General features: G+C 53.7%; 1 protein-coding gene across 2 annotated transcripts; it reads left to right on the forward strand.

Annotated features, from left to right (window-relative positions):
* Nucleotides 1-1,905: 1,905 nt before the first annotated feature.
* On the forward strand, nucleotides 1,906-14,403 carry GHRHR (growth hormone releasing hormone receptor). Of its 2 annotated transcripts, XM_044775483.2 has the most exons (13): nucleotides 1,906-2,193; nucleotides 4,029-4,131; nucleotides 4,252-4,359; nucleotides 5,108-5,205; nucleotides 6,344-6,441; nucleotides 7,214-7,346; nucleotides 8,786-8,939; nucleotides 9,240-9,300; nucleotides 9,864-9,933; nucleotides 10,578-10,669; nucleotides 11,247-11,376; nucleotides 11,872-11,913; nucleotides 13,709-14,403. In XM_044775483.2, the coding sequence occupies exons 1-13, from the start codon at nucleotides 2,137-2,139 to the stop codon at nucleotides 13,832-13,834; spliced, it is 1,272 nt and encodes a 423-aa protein (XP_044631418.2). In that variant the 5' UTR covers nucleotides 1,906-2,136; the 3' UTR covers nucleotides 13,835-14,403. The 2 variants fall into 2 exon arrangements, with proteins under 2 accessions (XP_044631418.2, XP_070367565.1); XM_070511464.1 differs by lacking the exon at nucleotides 4,252-4,359 and having other exon boundaries at nucleotides 2,008-2,193.
* Nucleotides 14,404-17,863: the final 3,460 nt, after the last annotated feature.

The following is a 17,863-nucleotide window of genomic DNA, read 5'->3' on the forward strand; positions in this document are numbered from 1 at the left end:
GTGCGAGGCACTTTACATGCCTTCCCCTGATTACTGATCCCATCAACCCTACAAGGAAGCTATCATCCCCATTTTTCAGATGGGGAAACTGAAGTTCAGAAGGGTTGAATAACTTGCCCAAGGTCACACAGCTGGCAAGTGGTGGAGGCAGAATTTGATACAGAGATAGTCAGAGATGGGAGTTCAATGAGCCCGTCTATTCAGAACAGACAACGGGCCTTGGGGGAGGCCTGGGGAATATGAACAGAGTTTCAGACCAGGGTTTCTCAACCTTAGTCTTATTGACCTTTGGGGCTGCATAATTCTTTGTATGGCTGTGGGGCATACCTGTGCATTGACGGATGTTTATCAGCATCCCTGGTTTCCATCCATTACATACTATAGCACCTCGTCACATTTTCTCCCTACCTCTGACTCCTGACCCTTGGCTGTGATAATGAAAACCCTCTCTAGGCATTGCCAAATGTTCCCTGGGGAACAAAATTGCTTCCTGTTAAGAATCACTAATTTGGATAATAATAATTATTATTGCATATCAATATCAATTATTAACCATCATTAAAGCTAATGACATTGACTCTAATTATCAACACTGATTAATTGTGATGTTTATCCTTGGGCCATTGCTTCTTGTAGTTGAAGGATGGGAAATTCTAGCTTTCTCTTTAAGTTACACTTTCTCGGTGTTCCGCCCTCCTGCCCTCACTTCCCTACCGACAGGGGACCTCTGCTTCTCCTGACAACCTGCTGAGCTCAGTGTGTGTGCCGCCCACTCGCACTGTTCACTGTGAAGCACACCAAAACACTTTTGCAAGGGCAGGGGGCGTCTGGGGCTTGGGGTGGCTCATGTTTTCTTTTCAAAATATTTTTCTCCAACACTTTATTGGCGATGAATACAAATGGAAAAAGAAAGCCGTGCTGATGTAAACTGATTCCGCAATGCAGATGTGGCGGGGGCGCGGCGCCTTCATCATTCATGACTCGCGTCAGGCTGTAAACATGTCTGCTGTCATCAGCGTCCAGCCCAGCGAGCTCCGGGAGCGCAGACCTACGCACAAATGTCAGCACCAACCAGGTCCTGGGGTGTTCGGGGCCCTCGGAGATGAAATGTGCATTCAAACCCCAAAATGCTGTGCAAGATCCAGGGTAATTTAGAACACTTTCTTTAGCCTGGTCAATTGGGATTCCACATTTTTAAAGTCTAAACTATAATAAAAATGACCAAGTAATGAACATTTAAAAGAATTTGAGCGGCTGTGTAAGTCCTCTCGTGTCTGCTACTGATAACAGCTGCCCTGGTCCGTTCAGGATGCCCCAGCTCCGTGAATTCCCTTGCACGCCTCCCGTTCAGCCTCATCTCTCCCTGTGGCCCTGAGGACTTTTGGAGAGACTTTGGGAAGCCCCTGCGTGAAGTCCATGTCCTTGTATCTGCAGACTTTAGCTCGCCATCCAGGCTGGCGTCCTTGCCTGGGAAAGAAACGAGGAGCTGCAGATACGACATTTTCTCGCCCAGCCCATGCAGGTGCTTCGTGATCCCCCTTCCTTGTCTCAGCTCATTCCTACCCTCCAGCCCCTGTGAGACCCTACCCCCACCTCCTTTGAGCCCTCCCTCCAGCCCTGTGGATGAGACTGGGACCAACACCCAAACTGGGGGCTCCCTGAGGGCAAGCCCAGGTCTTCTTCTTCTCTGAGTCTCCTTCGTTTCTGGGGGTCTCTCTCCAGTGTGGGCCAGTAGAGGACTAGAAAATGAGAAAAGAGAAGAAAATGAGAAAGAATATTGACCTCATGGAGCAAGAAGTGTCCTGTGACTGTCACCACTCAGGCCCATTGCTATCAGGACAAACAGGCTGACTTACAGGCAGAGTGGAAGGGAGTCGGGGGAGGGGGTTCAGCCCCTCCCTGCTGGGACACGGAGTCCCGCTCCAGGGCCAGGGCTGAGTTGGGCACAGTGTCCTGCAGTCCTGGTAAATATTCAGGTGGTTCTGAGCCCTCTTCTGGCTCCTGCCTATGCAAACAACCACCCGGGAAGGGGACGCAGAGGCTGTGGTGGCAGCGGCAGCAGCAGGGGACAGTCGGGGAGGGAAGAGGGCTGAGGTTCACTGAGGCTGCCTGAGGAGCTGCTGCTGAGGCCCCGCCATGGATGGTAGGGCGTGGGGTGTCTGCATCCTCTGCTTACTGAGCCCGTTACCCATGGTGAGTAGCCAGCCCAGACCTTCCTGCCTCTCTTGCTGGGCTCCAGGTCTGCGAGCCACAGGGCCATCCGAAGGTCCAGCTGGAGCCTGGTGGGGACCCCGCCTGCTCTTCCCCAGTGCAGGAGTCTCTGTCTGCCAAGCAGGCAGCAGGCCGTGGCCTAGAGAACTCCCGATGCCCGAGGCCTCCTCCATCCCTTCCCATCCCTTCCTTTCCCAGGCAGTCTGCTTGTCTCGGGGTAGTTCTGGCTATCAAGACCTCCTTGCCGGGGCTAAGCTAAGTCCACCTCCCTGTCGCTCCCCCCAGGGTCTGTCTGTGTCCTCTCGGGGCCGCAGAGACTCTGTCTGCCCCCAGACAGTGCCTCTGGATCATCGGGAGGCAGTCAGGCCCTCCCCTTCACATCCTGTCTCTTTCTCTAAGCTACGCACCCCCAGTTCTTCCACATACTCCTCCTCTAAGATCTCCAGACCCCTCCCCATCTCAACAACCCCTGGAGCCTCACTCCCATTTGGCTGCTGCCTTTTAAGAGGGTGTGGCCGGGGACTGAGTGGCCTGAGTGGTTAGTGGAGAACAGCTGCTGCCCTCCGTATTGAGAGGACTCTTCCTCTTATGATATGCTCTTTAGGCAGAGAAGCTTTAGGCAACCAAATATTGCCCGGAGGTCTAGACTGTTGGAGAATAGGGTGCCAGAACCAGGGTCCCCCCTGAATGAGCTGCAATCTCCCAGCATCTTCTCCACGAGTTACTGCAAATGACGCAGGGACCAGGACAGGAGGCGCAAGGTAGTGGACGGGCAGCCCAGGTTCCTGTGGGGGGGGGGGGTGTCCTGAGAGCCCATGTGGACTGAGGCCTTCTTCTTCCTCCACTGGCTTGGAGGGGCTGGCACACCTCCCAAGCACCGTGTACAGGTGCTGCCCCTAGGCACATGGTTTTCCGGCTCAAATCCTGCCCCCTGAACCTAGCTGTGTGACCTGGGCACGTTCCTCACCCCTCCTGAGCCTTGCTTGTCTCTTTCGTGAAAAAGGCAAATAATATCTGCTTGCCAGGGCTGTTGTGCATTGAGCAGGGTCTGACTCGTCAAGGGCTGGGCATAAGGTACGATACAGGTAGCTTCTACTGCCCTGCCCTCCGCAGAGATGGCAGCCTCCTCCCTCTCATGTGTGTGCCCCAGCGGTAAAGTCTCGCTTTCTCTCTCTCACACACACCCCAACACTACAACTGCCCCCAACACGCACCCCTCCTTCCATCATCACATCTCCTCATCTGACTCTGACATTCCTGCCTCTTTTTATAAGGAGCCTCGTGCCCACCCAGATGATCCAGGATAACCTCACCATCTCAAGATCTTTAAATTAACCACACCTGCCAAGTCTCTTGCCATGCAAGGTGGCACATTCACAGGTTTCCAGAATAAATGTGGACATTTATTTTGTTGAGGGGGTGGTGTTATCCTGTCTACCAAGGTGCTTTTTTGAAGAATTGCTCCCAGGAAGCAGGAGTGCAGACGCAGGAGTAAAGCAAGGGAGCAGCAAAGGCCACTACACGGATGCTTAATTGTCTCCGTGAGCCCTTCTGAGGATGTTTGCGTAATGAGTGTCAGCACTCGTTGCCATGAGACGAACAGGGGAGGCATCCATCTGACCTCCATCTCTCCTTCCCTCCTTCTTCCTTCCCTCCCACCATCAAGTGCACCTGTACATGCTGTGAGGCAGGCTCTGTGCTTGGGAGCAGGGGCACAGAAATGACTCCAGCTTTGTCTCTGCCCTCAGGTCATTTGGACCAGAGACCCCAGAAGGAGCACCCCACTGGCTGGGCTCACCATTAACTCTCTCCTGCAGGTGCTGGGCCACGTGCAACCAGAGTGTGACTTCCTCACCCAGCTGAGAAAGGAGGAGGATGCCTGTCTCGGGGCGGCCGAGGAGATGCCCAACACCACCCTGGGTATGGGGCTTGGGAGGGAGGAGGCGGCTTCTCGGATGGCTTTATCTCCTCCAGCTTCTCCTCGGAATGCTGGAGGGGCTGCCCCCGGGCTGAGTCTACTCCGCTGCCATCTCTGTCTAGGCTGCCCTTGGACCTGGGATGGGCTGCTCTGCTGGCCTATGGCAGACTCTGGCGAGTGGGTGACTCTCCCCTGCCCAGAGTTCTTCTCTCACTTCAGCCCAGAGCCAGGTGAGGGTTCCTGGAAGTGGGGTGGAGGGGAGGAGAGGTGGTTTCATCTGGTGGTGCCAGGATATGGCAGACACATCCCTGGCCTTTGGGGCAGGCAGACCTGGATTTGAACACCAACTTCCTCTCTTTGGGTGGGACCTTGGGCAAGTCAGTCAACCTCCCTGACCCTCAGCTTCCTCACCTGTGACTTGGCGAGAACAAGAGCATCAAATTCACAGGGAGTGAGGATTCATGAGCAGAGCCTGGAAGCGCTGGACCCAGGGCCTGGCACCCAGTGGATGTTCTCTGGATGTCAGCAGGCGGGGCCCAGAGCCTGTCTGACCGCTAAGATGCTGCCAGCTGCCTACTGGGGGCAGGGTGGAAGGGCAGCGTGCTGCTCTGCCTCAGCTACCTGGCCTGGGTACCTGGGGTGGACAGTCCCTCCAGGGGCAGAGAAAGCCTCCTTTCTCCCCGCTGCCCTTAGGATGCTGGGGGCCCAACACACTACTCTGCCCCTCAAGGGAATGATTCTCTTCGTTTAACAAACGGTGACTCTGAGGCCAAAGAGGAAGGCCCTGGAATGTGTCCCAGTGGGCTGCACCTGGAACTCAGGCCTCTGAAGGAAGGACCCCTTCTCTCTTCCCCTGAGAGGGGCTGTCTCTGCAGATCCTGCCAAGGTCACTTCATGGGCCATGGCTCCCCACCTTCCTGGGCAGAGGGGAGGAGCCATAACCAGCTCTCTGCTTCCTCATCTCTACTTCCTTCCCAGGGTCCGTGAAGCGGGATTGTACCATCACGGGCTGGTCAGAGCCCTTCCCACCTTACCCTGTGGCCTGCCCTGTGCCCCTGGAGCTGCTGACTGAGGAGGTAAGAGGCTCCTGGTGTCTTGGAGGTAGGGTTGCCATGGATGTTTGTATGAGTGGTGGACTGCACAACCATAGGGGCCACCATTTCCGTTGTAGCTAACAAGTTGGAATATTAATTACAGCAGATTTCCAGAAGATGGCAGTGTCTGGAAGAGAGGGGGGACCTTTTGCTAATTTGCTCAAGGGTGACACGTGGGCCACGCTGCTAGGAGGGAGAGGGCAGACAGAGGGCAGGCTGGAAGATGTGCTGGCCACTGTCTCCTTGGAGTAGCCTCTCTGTGCCCAGGCCTCCAGGGCAGGAAGCTTTGAGTGGTTCCAGGGAAACAAGGGGTCCTCGAGGTCCTGGGCAAACTCCTTGCTCTCTCTGGTCCTCAGTCTGTAAAGTAGTGTGCCTGGCTGTGATGTGGGCAAGTGAGGGAGACTCCAGGCCAGAAGTGATCGCAGTGACCCCTAATCTAGCCGGCAGACCCCACACTTCAGAACTGAGCGGGGCCTCTGCAAGGTGCTTCCACCCCCACAATCCCATATCTCTTTCCCCTCAGCCCTGCAAGGGAAAGCATGAGTCTGGCCATTTTTCAGATGAAAAAACTGAGTCAGAGAGGGGCGGTATTGCCTGCATCCCTCCAGGGAGCTGGGCCCCTGCTCCCATCCCCCGGCCTACACCCCCCGTCTCCATCTCTGTGGTCCAGGCTGGACTTTGATTGATCCAAATACTTGGTCATGGAAAGAACTTTTTCCTGCGACTGTCCCTGGCTGTACCCTTTATTTGGGGACATCTTGTTTCCAAGGCAATAAGAAAACTGGATGTCAATAAACAAGCCTGATTTCCTCTTGAGTTTTTGTCATTCTCCGGAGACACATGGTGTCTGCTGCTGGCTCTCCCCGCCCTCAGAGCAGCAGGCAGAGGTGAGCATCTCATTCCGGTCACGGTCTCCTCCCTCCCCAGCGGGTCTGGAGGAAGACAGGCTGTAAACAAACACTTCTGTTCCCGGAGGGAGCTTGCTGTGGTCCCCGCGGACACCCCTGTCCCCAGATGGGGAGTCTTGGGGTAGTGCTGAGAGCTGCACCCACTCGACTGTCAAGCCTGCCTTTCCCCAAGGGTACGGTTGCTGAGCCTTTCTCCATCTCCCCCTCCCCAGAAATCTTACTTCTCCACCGTGAAGATCATCTACACCCTGGGCCACAGCATCTCCAGCGTGGCCCTCTTTGTGGCCATCGCCATCCTGGTGGCTCTCAGGTTTGCCATCCTCATCACCTGCTCAAGAACCTTCCTTACCTCCCTATTGTCCGCCATGCCAAGCCTGCTTCCTTGCCTGGATGTTCAACAGGTTTCCAGCTCTAGGCACCATGGCCATTTCTACCATTTCCTGTCTTTTTCTACACGTGTAGACCCTTCTCTTCACACCCCAGGACTCTCCCACCTCTACACCTTCGTTCACATGGAACTTATTCTATTTGCTTGCAATGCCTGCCTCCTTTCTTCTCAAGGTCTTTCTACCTTTCAAAATTCAAAGGCCAGCTCCCACCTGCTTTAAGAATCCTCTTTGCTTCTTCCGTGGAGCCCTTCTTGACTGTTCCAACTCTTTGACCATTGTTCCTCTTAAGGCCCCCCAAACTGCAGAGCTTGAGCCCCACAACCTGGCCTGTGCTGTTCTCTGGCTCATGGGGATGTGCCTCCTCTCTCTGATCATCCAGGGGGCTCCCCTGGGCAGTACCCTGCTGTTTCTGCCTCTGTCCGAGAGACTATGAGCTCTCTGAAGGCGGGGACTGGTATGCTCCGCCCCTCACCTATACTGAACCCAGGGCAGTGGTTGGTCTGCTGTCCTGCAAGGCTAAAACTGAAGCCCCAATTCTGCTCAATCCAATCCAGTCCAATCCAAGTCAATCCAGTCCCCCCCCCACCCCCCTCCCCCCCCAGCGCTGCTCAGCCTCCCACAGCCTGCAGCAGGCACACTAGAAGCTGGCTCCCACCTTGCCTTCTGTTCCTTATCCCTCCTTGCCCCCTCCAGGAGGCTCCACTGTCCCAGGAACTACATCCACACCCAGCTGTTCGCCACTTTTATCCTCAAGGCGGGAGCTGTGTTCCTGAAGGATGCCGCCCTCTTTCACGGCGAGAACACTGACCACTGCAGCTTCTCCACTGTAACAGCCATGGTTGGGGGGTGTCGGGGTGGGTCGGGGGGGTGGGAAGGGGCTGGGTTAGAGACCTAGATATGCCTGCCAGCCTGCTCAGGCCTGTGGGCTGACCCTGGGGCTCTGGCATTGCCAATCACAGAACAGGAAATCACCCCTCCCTCCTCCCGCCCAGCTCCAGAGTCAGGTCCTAAATCCTCATGCCGTTTCCTGGACCATGGTGCCAATGAATGTCATTTCCCAGTGCCCTCTCCACTCCACATTCGGTATTCCTCTTTCCATGCCCCATTCCATATTCAACCTGGACCACATTTCACTCCAGCCAACTTTTCACTCCACCCCTCCCCTGAGCACTCGTCCGTCTGTGGCTGGGGGTGGGTATGTGAGGGGCTGGGTCCCTCCCTCAGCAAGCACCCAGGGTGCCTAGGGGGCAGATTGCACCAGCTTATGGGACCACCAGGTGGAGGGAGCTGAGAGCTGGGAGAGGACAAGAGGGAGCTCTGGGGAGGAGATGGCTTTGGAGCAGGGTGGGCACTCATGACGGGGAGAGGGAGAGAGAGGACATGTTAAGTGGAGGGACTGGGCGAACACACTCTCCCAGACAGGAGAAGCTGTGCATGTCCAAGAACCTGGGAAGTCATAATGGGGTGGGAGATGGGAGCATGAGTGGAGACTGACAATAAAAAGAAGTTGGGCCGAGTATGGAGGAACTTACCAGGAACCCTAAAATCATGCTGGAAATGAACAGAAAAATGAACGAACAAACCAACAGATGACCTGAATGAATGAATGAAAGCAAGAATGATAATATATAGACTGAGTCCCTATGTGCCAGGCAGTACACTATATGCTTCACATACATTATCATCTTTTATTTCCTACTTATATTTTCATTTTAGTCCCATTTGTAGATGAAGGACAATTGGCAATGTCACCCGGCTGCTTAGTGGTGAGCCTGGGACCAAGTGTGGGCCATCTGAGCTCAGAGGGGTGCTCCTCACCCTGACAGATGGGAGAGTCAGGCGGGGAATGAGTGAAATCCTGGGCGCATGTGTGTGTTTGCTGGAGGGAGCTGTCCATGAGTAAGCAGTGCTCCATATCCAAGCTCTAGGGATTGGCTTGAGCTCAGGAAGGATGGGATGAATGTGAAAATAGCAGCAATTCATACGCAGTTTCCATTTAATCTTTCTGAAGAGGCCATGAGCTAGGTATTGAAGGTTCTCCTTCTACAGATGAAAAGCTAAAGCGTGGGGAAGTTACCGGGCTAATAGGTGTCAATTTGACCCCAGGCTGTCCGGATCCCAAATCTGTGCTCCTAACCACCACATTATACTACCTATCCTCTCTGGTACAGCCCAAGATGGAGGGGACCTGAGTGGAGTCGGGGGACTTGGGTGGGGCTCCACTGGGTGTCCCAGCTCTGAAGCACCCAGGTCCCCCACCCACAGGTTCTGTGCAAGGTCTCTGTGGCCACCTCCCATTTCGCCACCATGACCAACTTCAGCTGGCTGTTGGCAGAAGCCGTCTACCTGACCTGGCTCTTGGCCTCCACATCCCCCAGCACAAAGCGAGCCTTCTGGGGGCTGGTTCTTGCCGGCTGGGGTGAGCACTGAAGGCTGGTTTGCACACCGTAGGGGAAGCGGAGGGCCAGGAATACCAGGGAGCTCACACGAAGGTCCCTTCAGCTCACTTATGATGACCCAAGGCCCACAGTGGGGAAGCGACGGCCTGTAGTCCTACAGCAAGTGTTGGAGAATGGGGCCAGGTCCCTGGCCTTTGGGCTTTCGCCTGGGCCTGTCCTCACAGTGACTGTGGGGCTGTTGGTGGCGGTGGGAGGGGGGGGGCAGGTCTCCGTGCGCAAGATGCAGACGCCTTACTCCTGTCTCCTCTGAACCCCCACAGGGCTTCCCCTGCTCTTCACTGGCACGTGGGTGGGTTGCAAGTTGGCCTTCGAGGACGTTGCGTGAGTCTGGGTGGCCAACTGTCCACACCCTTACAGGGTCCCGTGAGGCGTGGACTGTACAGTCAGGGAACCTGGCTGTTCTCCAGGCGGGGAGAGGAAGAGAAGACCCGGGCCGCCTGCAGGGAACTCCCAGGCTTGGGCGGGGTCGGAGGCTGTCCCTGGATGCGTCGAAGGGGCGGGAGGGGCTCCGATTCTCGGGCCTGCGGGCTCAGGGAGAGGTGGGGGTGGCGGGCTGTAAGTGGGGGGCCTCCTGGAACCGGGGAAGCGTTGGGGCCAGCAAGAAGGCAGCAGACAGACTGATTTTCGAGAAGTTCATCCATCTAGGCGGAGAGAAAGGCTGAGCCCGGCATGGATTGGGCGGCCCTGCGGCAGGGGGCGTCAGGCGCTGAGAGTGGAGAGAAGGCTGGACGGGAGCGCGGGGAGGCTGGAAGGCTCGAATGCCACAGAGTAGAGTGTGGAGGGTGGTGGGTAGAGACAAGAGAGGAGAGAGGTGCACGGTGACCGCAGAAAAGGCCCGCTGCGTTCTGAGCATCCGGCCTCAGTCCTGGCCCTCCTCTCCCTAGGTGCTGGGACCTGGACAACAGCTCCCCCTACTGGTGGATCATCAAAGGGCCCATCGTCCTGTCTGTTGGGGTCAGTCTGTGGGGCTAGTGTCCTCTGCTTTATTCAGCTACCCTCCCTGGGTCCACCGAGGGACCGTCCACAGCGGGAAACAGACTCCAGCCTGGGTTCTGTGAGGCCCCGTTGATGAAACCAGGTGGCCTCGCTCCGCGTTCAGCCGTTCCAGCTCAGGGTTCTGATGACCACCTGGTGTCCCCGCTGCAGAGCATCAGCTGCTGCCGTGAACCTGGGGAGGGGGACATAGAAGGAGTGCTGTCCTTGAGACCCAGCACTCGCTCCCACAGAGAACAGGGCAGCCAGGGCTGGGTTACGTGGCTTTGCTGAACGTGCACGTTTCCCCCAATTTAGCAATTATGCAAAGTGAACGCCACCTGCTTTGTGCCAGGGAAGGCTCTAGGAGGTGCTGGAGGCAGGATGGCAAGGCCTGGCCTCCCACCCTTGATCCCAAGACTGGAGAGGGAGGGGGACCCTGAGCCCCTGAGCTCCGTGTGGCACCTCCCAGTCTCCAGGCTCCAAGTACCGGAGCGATGTGTACATGCCTCCACCTGCACATCCCCGTCTCTCAGGGACTTGAGGCTTCTAGTCCCCAAAGACACCCCACTCCAGGTCACCAGGGACACCCTGTGACCCTTGCCCTCCTGCACCTCTATTTCCAGGTGAACTTTGGGCTGTTTCTCAATATCATCCGCATCCTGCTGAGGAAACTGGAGCCGGCTCAGGGCAGCCTTCACACCCAGCCTCAGTACTGGTAACGTGTGTATGTGTGCACGCGTGTGTGTGTGTGTTGGGGGATTCTGGGGCCATAACTGGAGTGGGAGTTGGTGTGGTTCTCTTTCATCCAGCCGGCATTTATGATCCTGGCCCCGTGCTCTTCCCCATGTTCCCAGAGAGAGAATAAATCTGGTCCCTGCCCTCCAGGAGACCACAATATGGGGAGGATGGAGGTTGCAAACAGCCAGTTATCAGGCCAAATAGGCTGATGAGTGCTGGGATCCATTTCTACAGGAGCCTGCCGAAGGAATGCCTTTCTAAATGGGGGGGGGGGCTAGAGTGGGGTGTGGTCAGGGAAGGCTTCCTGGCAGAAGTGGTCTTTGAACTAGACTTTGAAAGATGCATAGACTTACCAGAATAAATTGAGACAAGATGTTTTGGCAGAAGGAGCAGCAGGATCCAGGAGCCCGGGGTGCGTGTGGGGAGGATGGATTCTCCAGGGTGGCTGATGCGTAGAGTCGATATGGGGAGCTGGCGGAAGGGGAAGGCAAGCCGGGGGCATGTGGAGCTTCTGATTCCAGCCATGGGAGCCTAGGGCTTGTCCTCTCCTGTAGGCGGCTCTCCAAGTCCACCCTTCTCCTCATCCCGTTGTTTGGAATTCACTACATCATCTTCAACTTCCTGCCTGATAGTGCCGGCCTCGGCGTTCGCCTGCCCCTGGAGCTGGGCCTGGGCTCCTTCCAGGTGGGGGTCCCCACAGGTGCTCCTTCCCTCTGAGTCCTTGGGCGGGGGGGGGGATTCTTCCTTCCAGTCACTCATCCATCTATTCAATTGTCCATCTGTCTGTCCACCTTCCATCCATCCATCTCTCTATTCATTCAACTACCCCTGCACCCATCTATCTATCCATCCATCCATCCATCCACCCATCCACCCACCCATCCAACCAAGTCAACATTTACTGAGCACCTTACTGCCAGGCTCTCTGCTCAATACTGGGCATGCAGAAGTAAAGAATATCAGAGAAATGGGGCCAACAGTACAGCTTTGGCAGGCTTGCTATGACAGTTATGTGAGACAGTATGCCTAGCATATGGTAAGTGATGAATGTACCTACTTTTCCTTTTCCCAAATGCCTGGCCCAAGCCACAGCCTAGGGAGTAGGTAAGGGAAAAGGTGGTAGAAACTTGAGGCCAGGCCAAGGTATTCTGATGGGGTCCTTCTTCCTTGGCCACACAGGGCTTCATTGTTGCCATCCTGTACTGCTTCCTCAACCAAGAGGTATGTGATCTCAGGCTATCCTTACTCATCGAGGCTTCCCTCCCTCAGTCCTAAGGCCCCCTTCTCCTGCCCAGGCCCTGTAAATCCCAGCTCAGGTCAAACCTTGAGTCCTGTGATCCTATGTGGGTGTCTGTCCTGAGCTTCTGGATCAAGCTGAACCTGAATGCTTCTTGTAAACATTCTTTATCCATCCCTCCTCTGGGCTGGGTGAAGTATACTGTCCATTTAGCTGGAGGTGGAGGAGGCCTTTCAGGAATCAGAAGAGGGATCCAGGGGTGGGCTAAAATTGAACTGTGCTCCTAAAATTGATTCTGTGTTCCTAAAATTGAACAAAAAGGAGTGTGGAGGAGGGAATAAACCAGCTCTGGGAGAAACAGAGAAGAGAGAGGAACCAAGAAAGTCAGAGGTAGACATATGGGGACCTAGGAAAACAGCGTGGGATGCAGAGCTGTAGAGAATGGTGGAGAGCAGAGCCAGGGACACTGAGTGAGAGCACCTGGAAGAGATAGAGATGAGAACAAACCAGACAAGGTGGACATACACAGGAAGGGACGGAACAGATGGTTTCGGTGCACATGTAGGAATACGGAAAGATGGCAGAGAGGAGCGGGTTAAAACATCCGCCCAGAAGGCACTTGCCTTTTCCCCTTGGGACAGACTGGCTTTGTGGGGAGAGGTGGGAGTATTTAACTTGGTGCCCCAGACCACCAAGCCCTGTGCGGTGCCGGCAGTCATGGGCTCCCTCTAGCGGCCGTGGATTTGCCGTGGGCTCCGCGTTCTGCTGGAGACCTGGGTGCATGTGCCTGTCCCCCGAGCTGTGGAGTGTTGCTCCCGCCTCACCTGCCACCTCTGTCTCTGAGTGGTTCCCTTCCCTCTGACACTCTTCGTTGCCTTCTCAGCCTTTCTGAATCTCACACAGCCTTTTCTGGTATCCAGGTGCAGACACTGGACAGCAGTATCTGAGAATGGTGGCTCATGGGCCCTGGGAAGGCCGGAAGGGGCGAGGAACAGCCTCAGCTGAGACTGGGGGCGCCTGGGAAAGGGAGTTCCACAGAGAGTTGTGAAGGGATCTGTCCCACGAAGCAGTGTTTGGAACCAGATAGTTACATACCTCTCGTGATGGGGAGCTTACTGCCTATGAATAGCTCTTTCTGTTGTCAGGCAGCTCACTTTATGTTGAGCAAAAATCTGCCTCCCTTTTGTTTTTCACCATGGCCTAAGTTCAGCTCATCTAGGCAGGTCACAGCCTCTCAGCTCCCTCTGCCCCCGAGAGCCCCTTGGAGAGGTGAAGATACAGACATTGCCCCCCTGCCCCTCCCAAGCTGCTTTTTTGGTTACTCTCAGTCCCCTCAACTGCAGTTCCTCAGAGAGAGTTTGGAGTCCTCTCTCCCTTCAGGTCATGTCCTCTGGACAGGTTCCCAGTGGCCACCATTCAGCTCAGTGGACAGGGGCGAGATTGAACCCCAGGGCAGGGGATGGTCCAAGCTATTCAGGGAGGACAGTAGTTGTCTGGCCAGAAACTCAAGAAAGCACCCATGAACATCTTTAACTGGGCCTGGACAAAGGCAGTGCTAAAAGAGAGAAAGGCACTAAAGGGAATGGCCAGAAATATTCACAGGAAGGAGGAAGTAGTAGCCTGTAGAGGCAGTACTTAGCAGTGGCTATAGCCAACCATAGCTTCTCTTGCCCCAGGAGCCCCTGTCTCTGTTTCTCCTATATGATCTCTCCCTGCACCCTCAGTCCCACTGGAGTTGAGTAAAGGACCTTCCTAACGTCCTCCCTCTTGTCTCCGGAGGTAAGGGCTGAGATCTCACGGAGATGGCACGGCCATGACCCTGAGCTTCTGCCAGCCCGGAGGACCCACGCCAAGTGGACGATGCCTTCTCGCTCGGGGGTAAATGTGCTGACATCTGTGTGCTAGGCTGGCCACCTCATGCGACTGAAGTCCATACCCAAACTTGGGCAGCTGCAATGGGGCCACCATCCTCCAGAGGTATGGGGCCCGTGCCCCCCAGAGGCCCCCTCTGAGCTGCGGCCAGCCCTAGGCAGTGGCAGCCCTTCTTCCCATCCTGCACCTGGGTCCCTGTGTGTCTGCCTCTGACTCCTCCGTTCCTCTGTCTGTTCTGCTCAGTTCCTTCTCTGAGAGCCTGGGCCGCAGCTAATAAACTTGTAAATGAACAGATGTCGTTTGAGTGAGTGCACGGGCCCCCGGGGGGAGGGGTCCATAGCTTTTATTTGGCTCAGGAGTGCGTTTATCATCCTCCGTTCATGTTGCATCACCATCATCTGTGCAAGGATCCTCTTGTTTGATTTATTTTTAAAATTTGTTCTCTTTTGTCTCCACCTCCACTTCCACTTCCCTCCTCCCACAGGCCAACATTCCGATGTGTTTAATGTGAATATTTGTGTTTCTGTGTATTTTTGCAAAATATGTAGTGTTTGGTGGGTGTGTACTCGTAATTTACATAAATGCTGTTGGTTCTGTGCCTCATCCTGCTTCTAATGTTTTTCCCCTCGGCACTATGCTTTGAAGAGATCCACCGGTGTTGCTGTGTGCTCATCCGGTCCCTTATTTTGACTGCTGTATGGTGCCACATGGTGTCATTGCCCACGTGTGACTCGTCCTGTCTCCTCCTCCCTCTAGGTGAACATTCACATGCCTGTCCCCTCCTGCACCTGGGTGAGCGAGCCTTTCTCTGGGACACATGCCCAGGGGTGGAAGGGCCGGGTCATCAGTTAGGCCTTTTTTTATTGTGACAAAGTAGCGCAGATTGTCCTCCAGGATGCCTGCAAAGTCAACACTCCCACAGCAGCTCCGCCAATGTTTGCAAGTCAAATGGGTGTAAAGTGACATCTCATTGTTGTTTTAATTTGCATTCTCTGATAACTAATGAGTGAGCATCTCTTCCTGTGCCTGTTAGCCTTTTGGGTTTGTTCTTCTGGAAATTGCTTGGATCCCTTTCCCTGTTTTACTCTAGGGTGGAGATTTCTCAATTCTAGAGTTTTCCCTAATGTCCTCTCCATTGTGTGCCTTCTTGTGCTCCCCACCTGCTGCCTGCTGCCCCACACCCAAGTGAGGGCCCCTGATATAACACATCATCACCGTCCATTTCTCCCCCACCCTACTCCTTGGCAGGAGGGAGGAGAATGAGAACTGGGTGCTGTCCTTGGGGACATGTTGGTGGGCCACTAACGGGCATGGAGGGAGGTTTCAGCAGAAATGGGCACTGCAGGTCAGAACGAAATCTCTCCCCTTCTTTATCTGCCCACAGCAGATCTATTGGTCCTGCAGAACTCAGCTCCATTTGCTTGCCTCCAGGGAGCCTTCCCTCACTCCTCCAGCCTTCCCGCCCTTCCTTCTCTGGTGGACACCCTCCTCCCTTGCACTCAGTGCGTCCAGTGAAAGGAAATGCAGCCATAGGAAACCCATGGTCACACTGTTGGCCATAATGCCCTGCTGCCCAGCACCCTCCTGGTCAGACAAACGTCAAGGTGTGGCCCCAGTCTAAAAACCCTATCAGGCATTCTTTCCTTTAGTCTCAGATCATAAAAGTAATTCAAACTCATTGCAGGGCATTTGGGAGAGAGAAAAGGGGTTAAAAAATAAAATAAACATCAGCCATAATTTCATTAGCCCAAAACAATCACCATTGGTATTTTGTATGTTTCCTGTTTTTTCTCTGCATTTTTGAAACATTTTGAGATCATATCTATATTTATAAATTCGTATTTTGTTTCTTATGCGTAAAGTTAACATACACAATATAAATTGGCCCATAGGCACATGAAAAGATGCTCAGTATCATTAATCACTGGGAAAATGCAAATCAAAACTACAATGAGATACTGTTTCACACCCATTAGAATGGCTAAAATGAAAAAAACAGATGATAAGTATTGGCGAGGATGTGGAGAAATTAGAACCATCATACATTATTGGTGGGAATGTAAAATGGTGCAGTTATTTATTTATTTATTTATTTTCTGACCATTTTTTGGCAAAAATTCCAGCAGCTCCTCCAAATGTCCAACATCGAGTTACCATATAACCCAGCAAATCCAGTCCTAGGGATGCAGGCAAGAGAATTGCAAACCTACATCTGTATAACAACTTGTACATGAATGTTCATAGCAACATTATTATAATGCCCAAAAGATGGAAACAACCCAAATGTCCATCAATTGGTGAATGGATAAACAAAATGAAGTATATCCATACAATGGAATATTATCCTGTAATAAAAAGGAATGAAGTCCTGATACATGATACGACGTGGATGAACCCGGGAAACATGCTAAGTGAAAGACACCAGTCACAAAAGGCACATTATTGTATGATTCTGTTTGTATGAAATGTCCAGAATGGGTGAATCCACAGAGACAAAGTAGAGTAGAGGTTTCCAGGGGCTGGGGGAGGGGGAAATGGGGACTGATTGCTGATGGTTTGGGGTTCCTTTTAGGGGTGATGAAATGTTCTAAAACTGGATAGTGGTGATGGCTGCACACTGTGAATATACTAAAAGCCACTGAATTGTACACTTTAAAAGCGTGAATTATCATGTGAATTATATCTCTAAATTTATTACTAAAAATGGTAAATCAGTCATTGCTGCAAACCTCTTTTCTGCTATGTAATTTGTAAAGTCTATCTAATATTCTTTATTCAGCCAATAATTATTTAGCAAATCTTCTCTCGAAGATTGCTCCCAGTTTTTTGGTAAATAATGTTGATGACAAACTTCTTGCATACAGTTCTTTGTGTACATCGCAAAGAGATAAAAACATCTGAATAAACTCCCAGACCTAGAATTTGGGAGCCAGCGCAATGCCCATGATAAGTCTTTTAATTCCTATTGGCAAATTGCCTCCCAGAAAAGTCGATCCAGTGCGTTCTTGCACAAGCAGCATGAGCGTGACAGTTTCTCTGCATCATTATTGTCGTTAATAGTATCTTTGTCAGCCGGATAGTCAGAGAGGCCTCTCGGCGTTTGCCTGCTGTTGGTGGTGCTGTTAGCCGTTAGTGTTGGCTGTTAGTTAGGCGTTGGTGTTGGTGGTTGACCGCAGCTCCTGTGAGCAGTGAGTTCGTGGCGGTAGCAGTGGTCGGAGCAGAAGCTCGCTCTGTGAACTGTCCACTGCTCCCCTAGAGCATCTGTGGCTGGACGTCTATTCCTTGCTGCCTTCCAGTCTCAACTGGAGCCTCAAATTCCTATCACTTTTCTAGTCTCTTCCCCTGCAAGGATCCCTGGGCTGGGGCTACGGTGAGGGTTCCTGGGCAGATCCTTTGACTGGCAAGCCCTTCCCTTCTCAGAGCCTCAGCATCCCCATCTGTACCAGGAAGGAGGGGGTCATTAGGTGACATCTGAGGGCTCTTCAAAAGGGACGTTTGACTGCAGGCAATGAGATGAGCTGAGATGAGCAATGCTCACCTTGGCCACCAGGTGGCAGAATAATTGCAGCCAAGAACCCTGGCTGGGCTGACCCTGCTCCCTGGATGAGACCCTGGATGAGGCTGGAGATGGACACAGGATACCCAGGGCCTAGCCTAGTGAGCCTACGGGGCAGGTGGAAGAAGGGGATTCTGGTCTGGTCAGCATAGGAGGTCAGAAGGCTCCTGGAGGGGAGGAGGAATGGGACACCCCCAAACCCCTCCAGACCCCAGTTTTGAGGAGGAAGAAGCTGATAAGAAGAGTGAGAACTAAAGAGACAGGAGAACTGGTGCTCATTGAAGTCTCTGTCCAGGGTTCAGACCAGAAGGGGGTTTCCCTGGGCCCCTGGTTTTGTGCAGGAAAAGCAGAATTTCCCATCATCCACTGCAGCATCTTCCTCCCAGCCAATAGAAAGGAGGTTTCCTAAAGGGAAGGAAGAAACTTGGACTTCCCTCCGTTGCGGCCGGCCTGTGCTCCTCTACACCTTGGGGAGGGGGAGGCGAGGATGAAAATGAGGGACCCAT

The sequence above is a fragment of the Equus asinus genome, chromosome 1 (assembly GCF_041296235.1).
Source record: "Equus asinus isolate D_3611 breed Donkey chromosome 1, EquAss-T2T_v2, whole genome shotgun sequence".
NCBI lineage: Eukaryota > Metazoa > Chordata > Mammalia > Perissodactyla > Equidae > Equus > Equus asinus.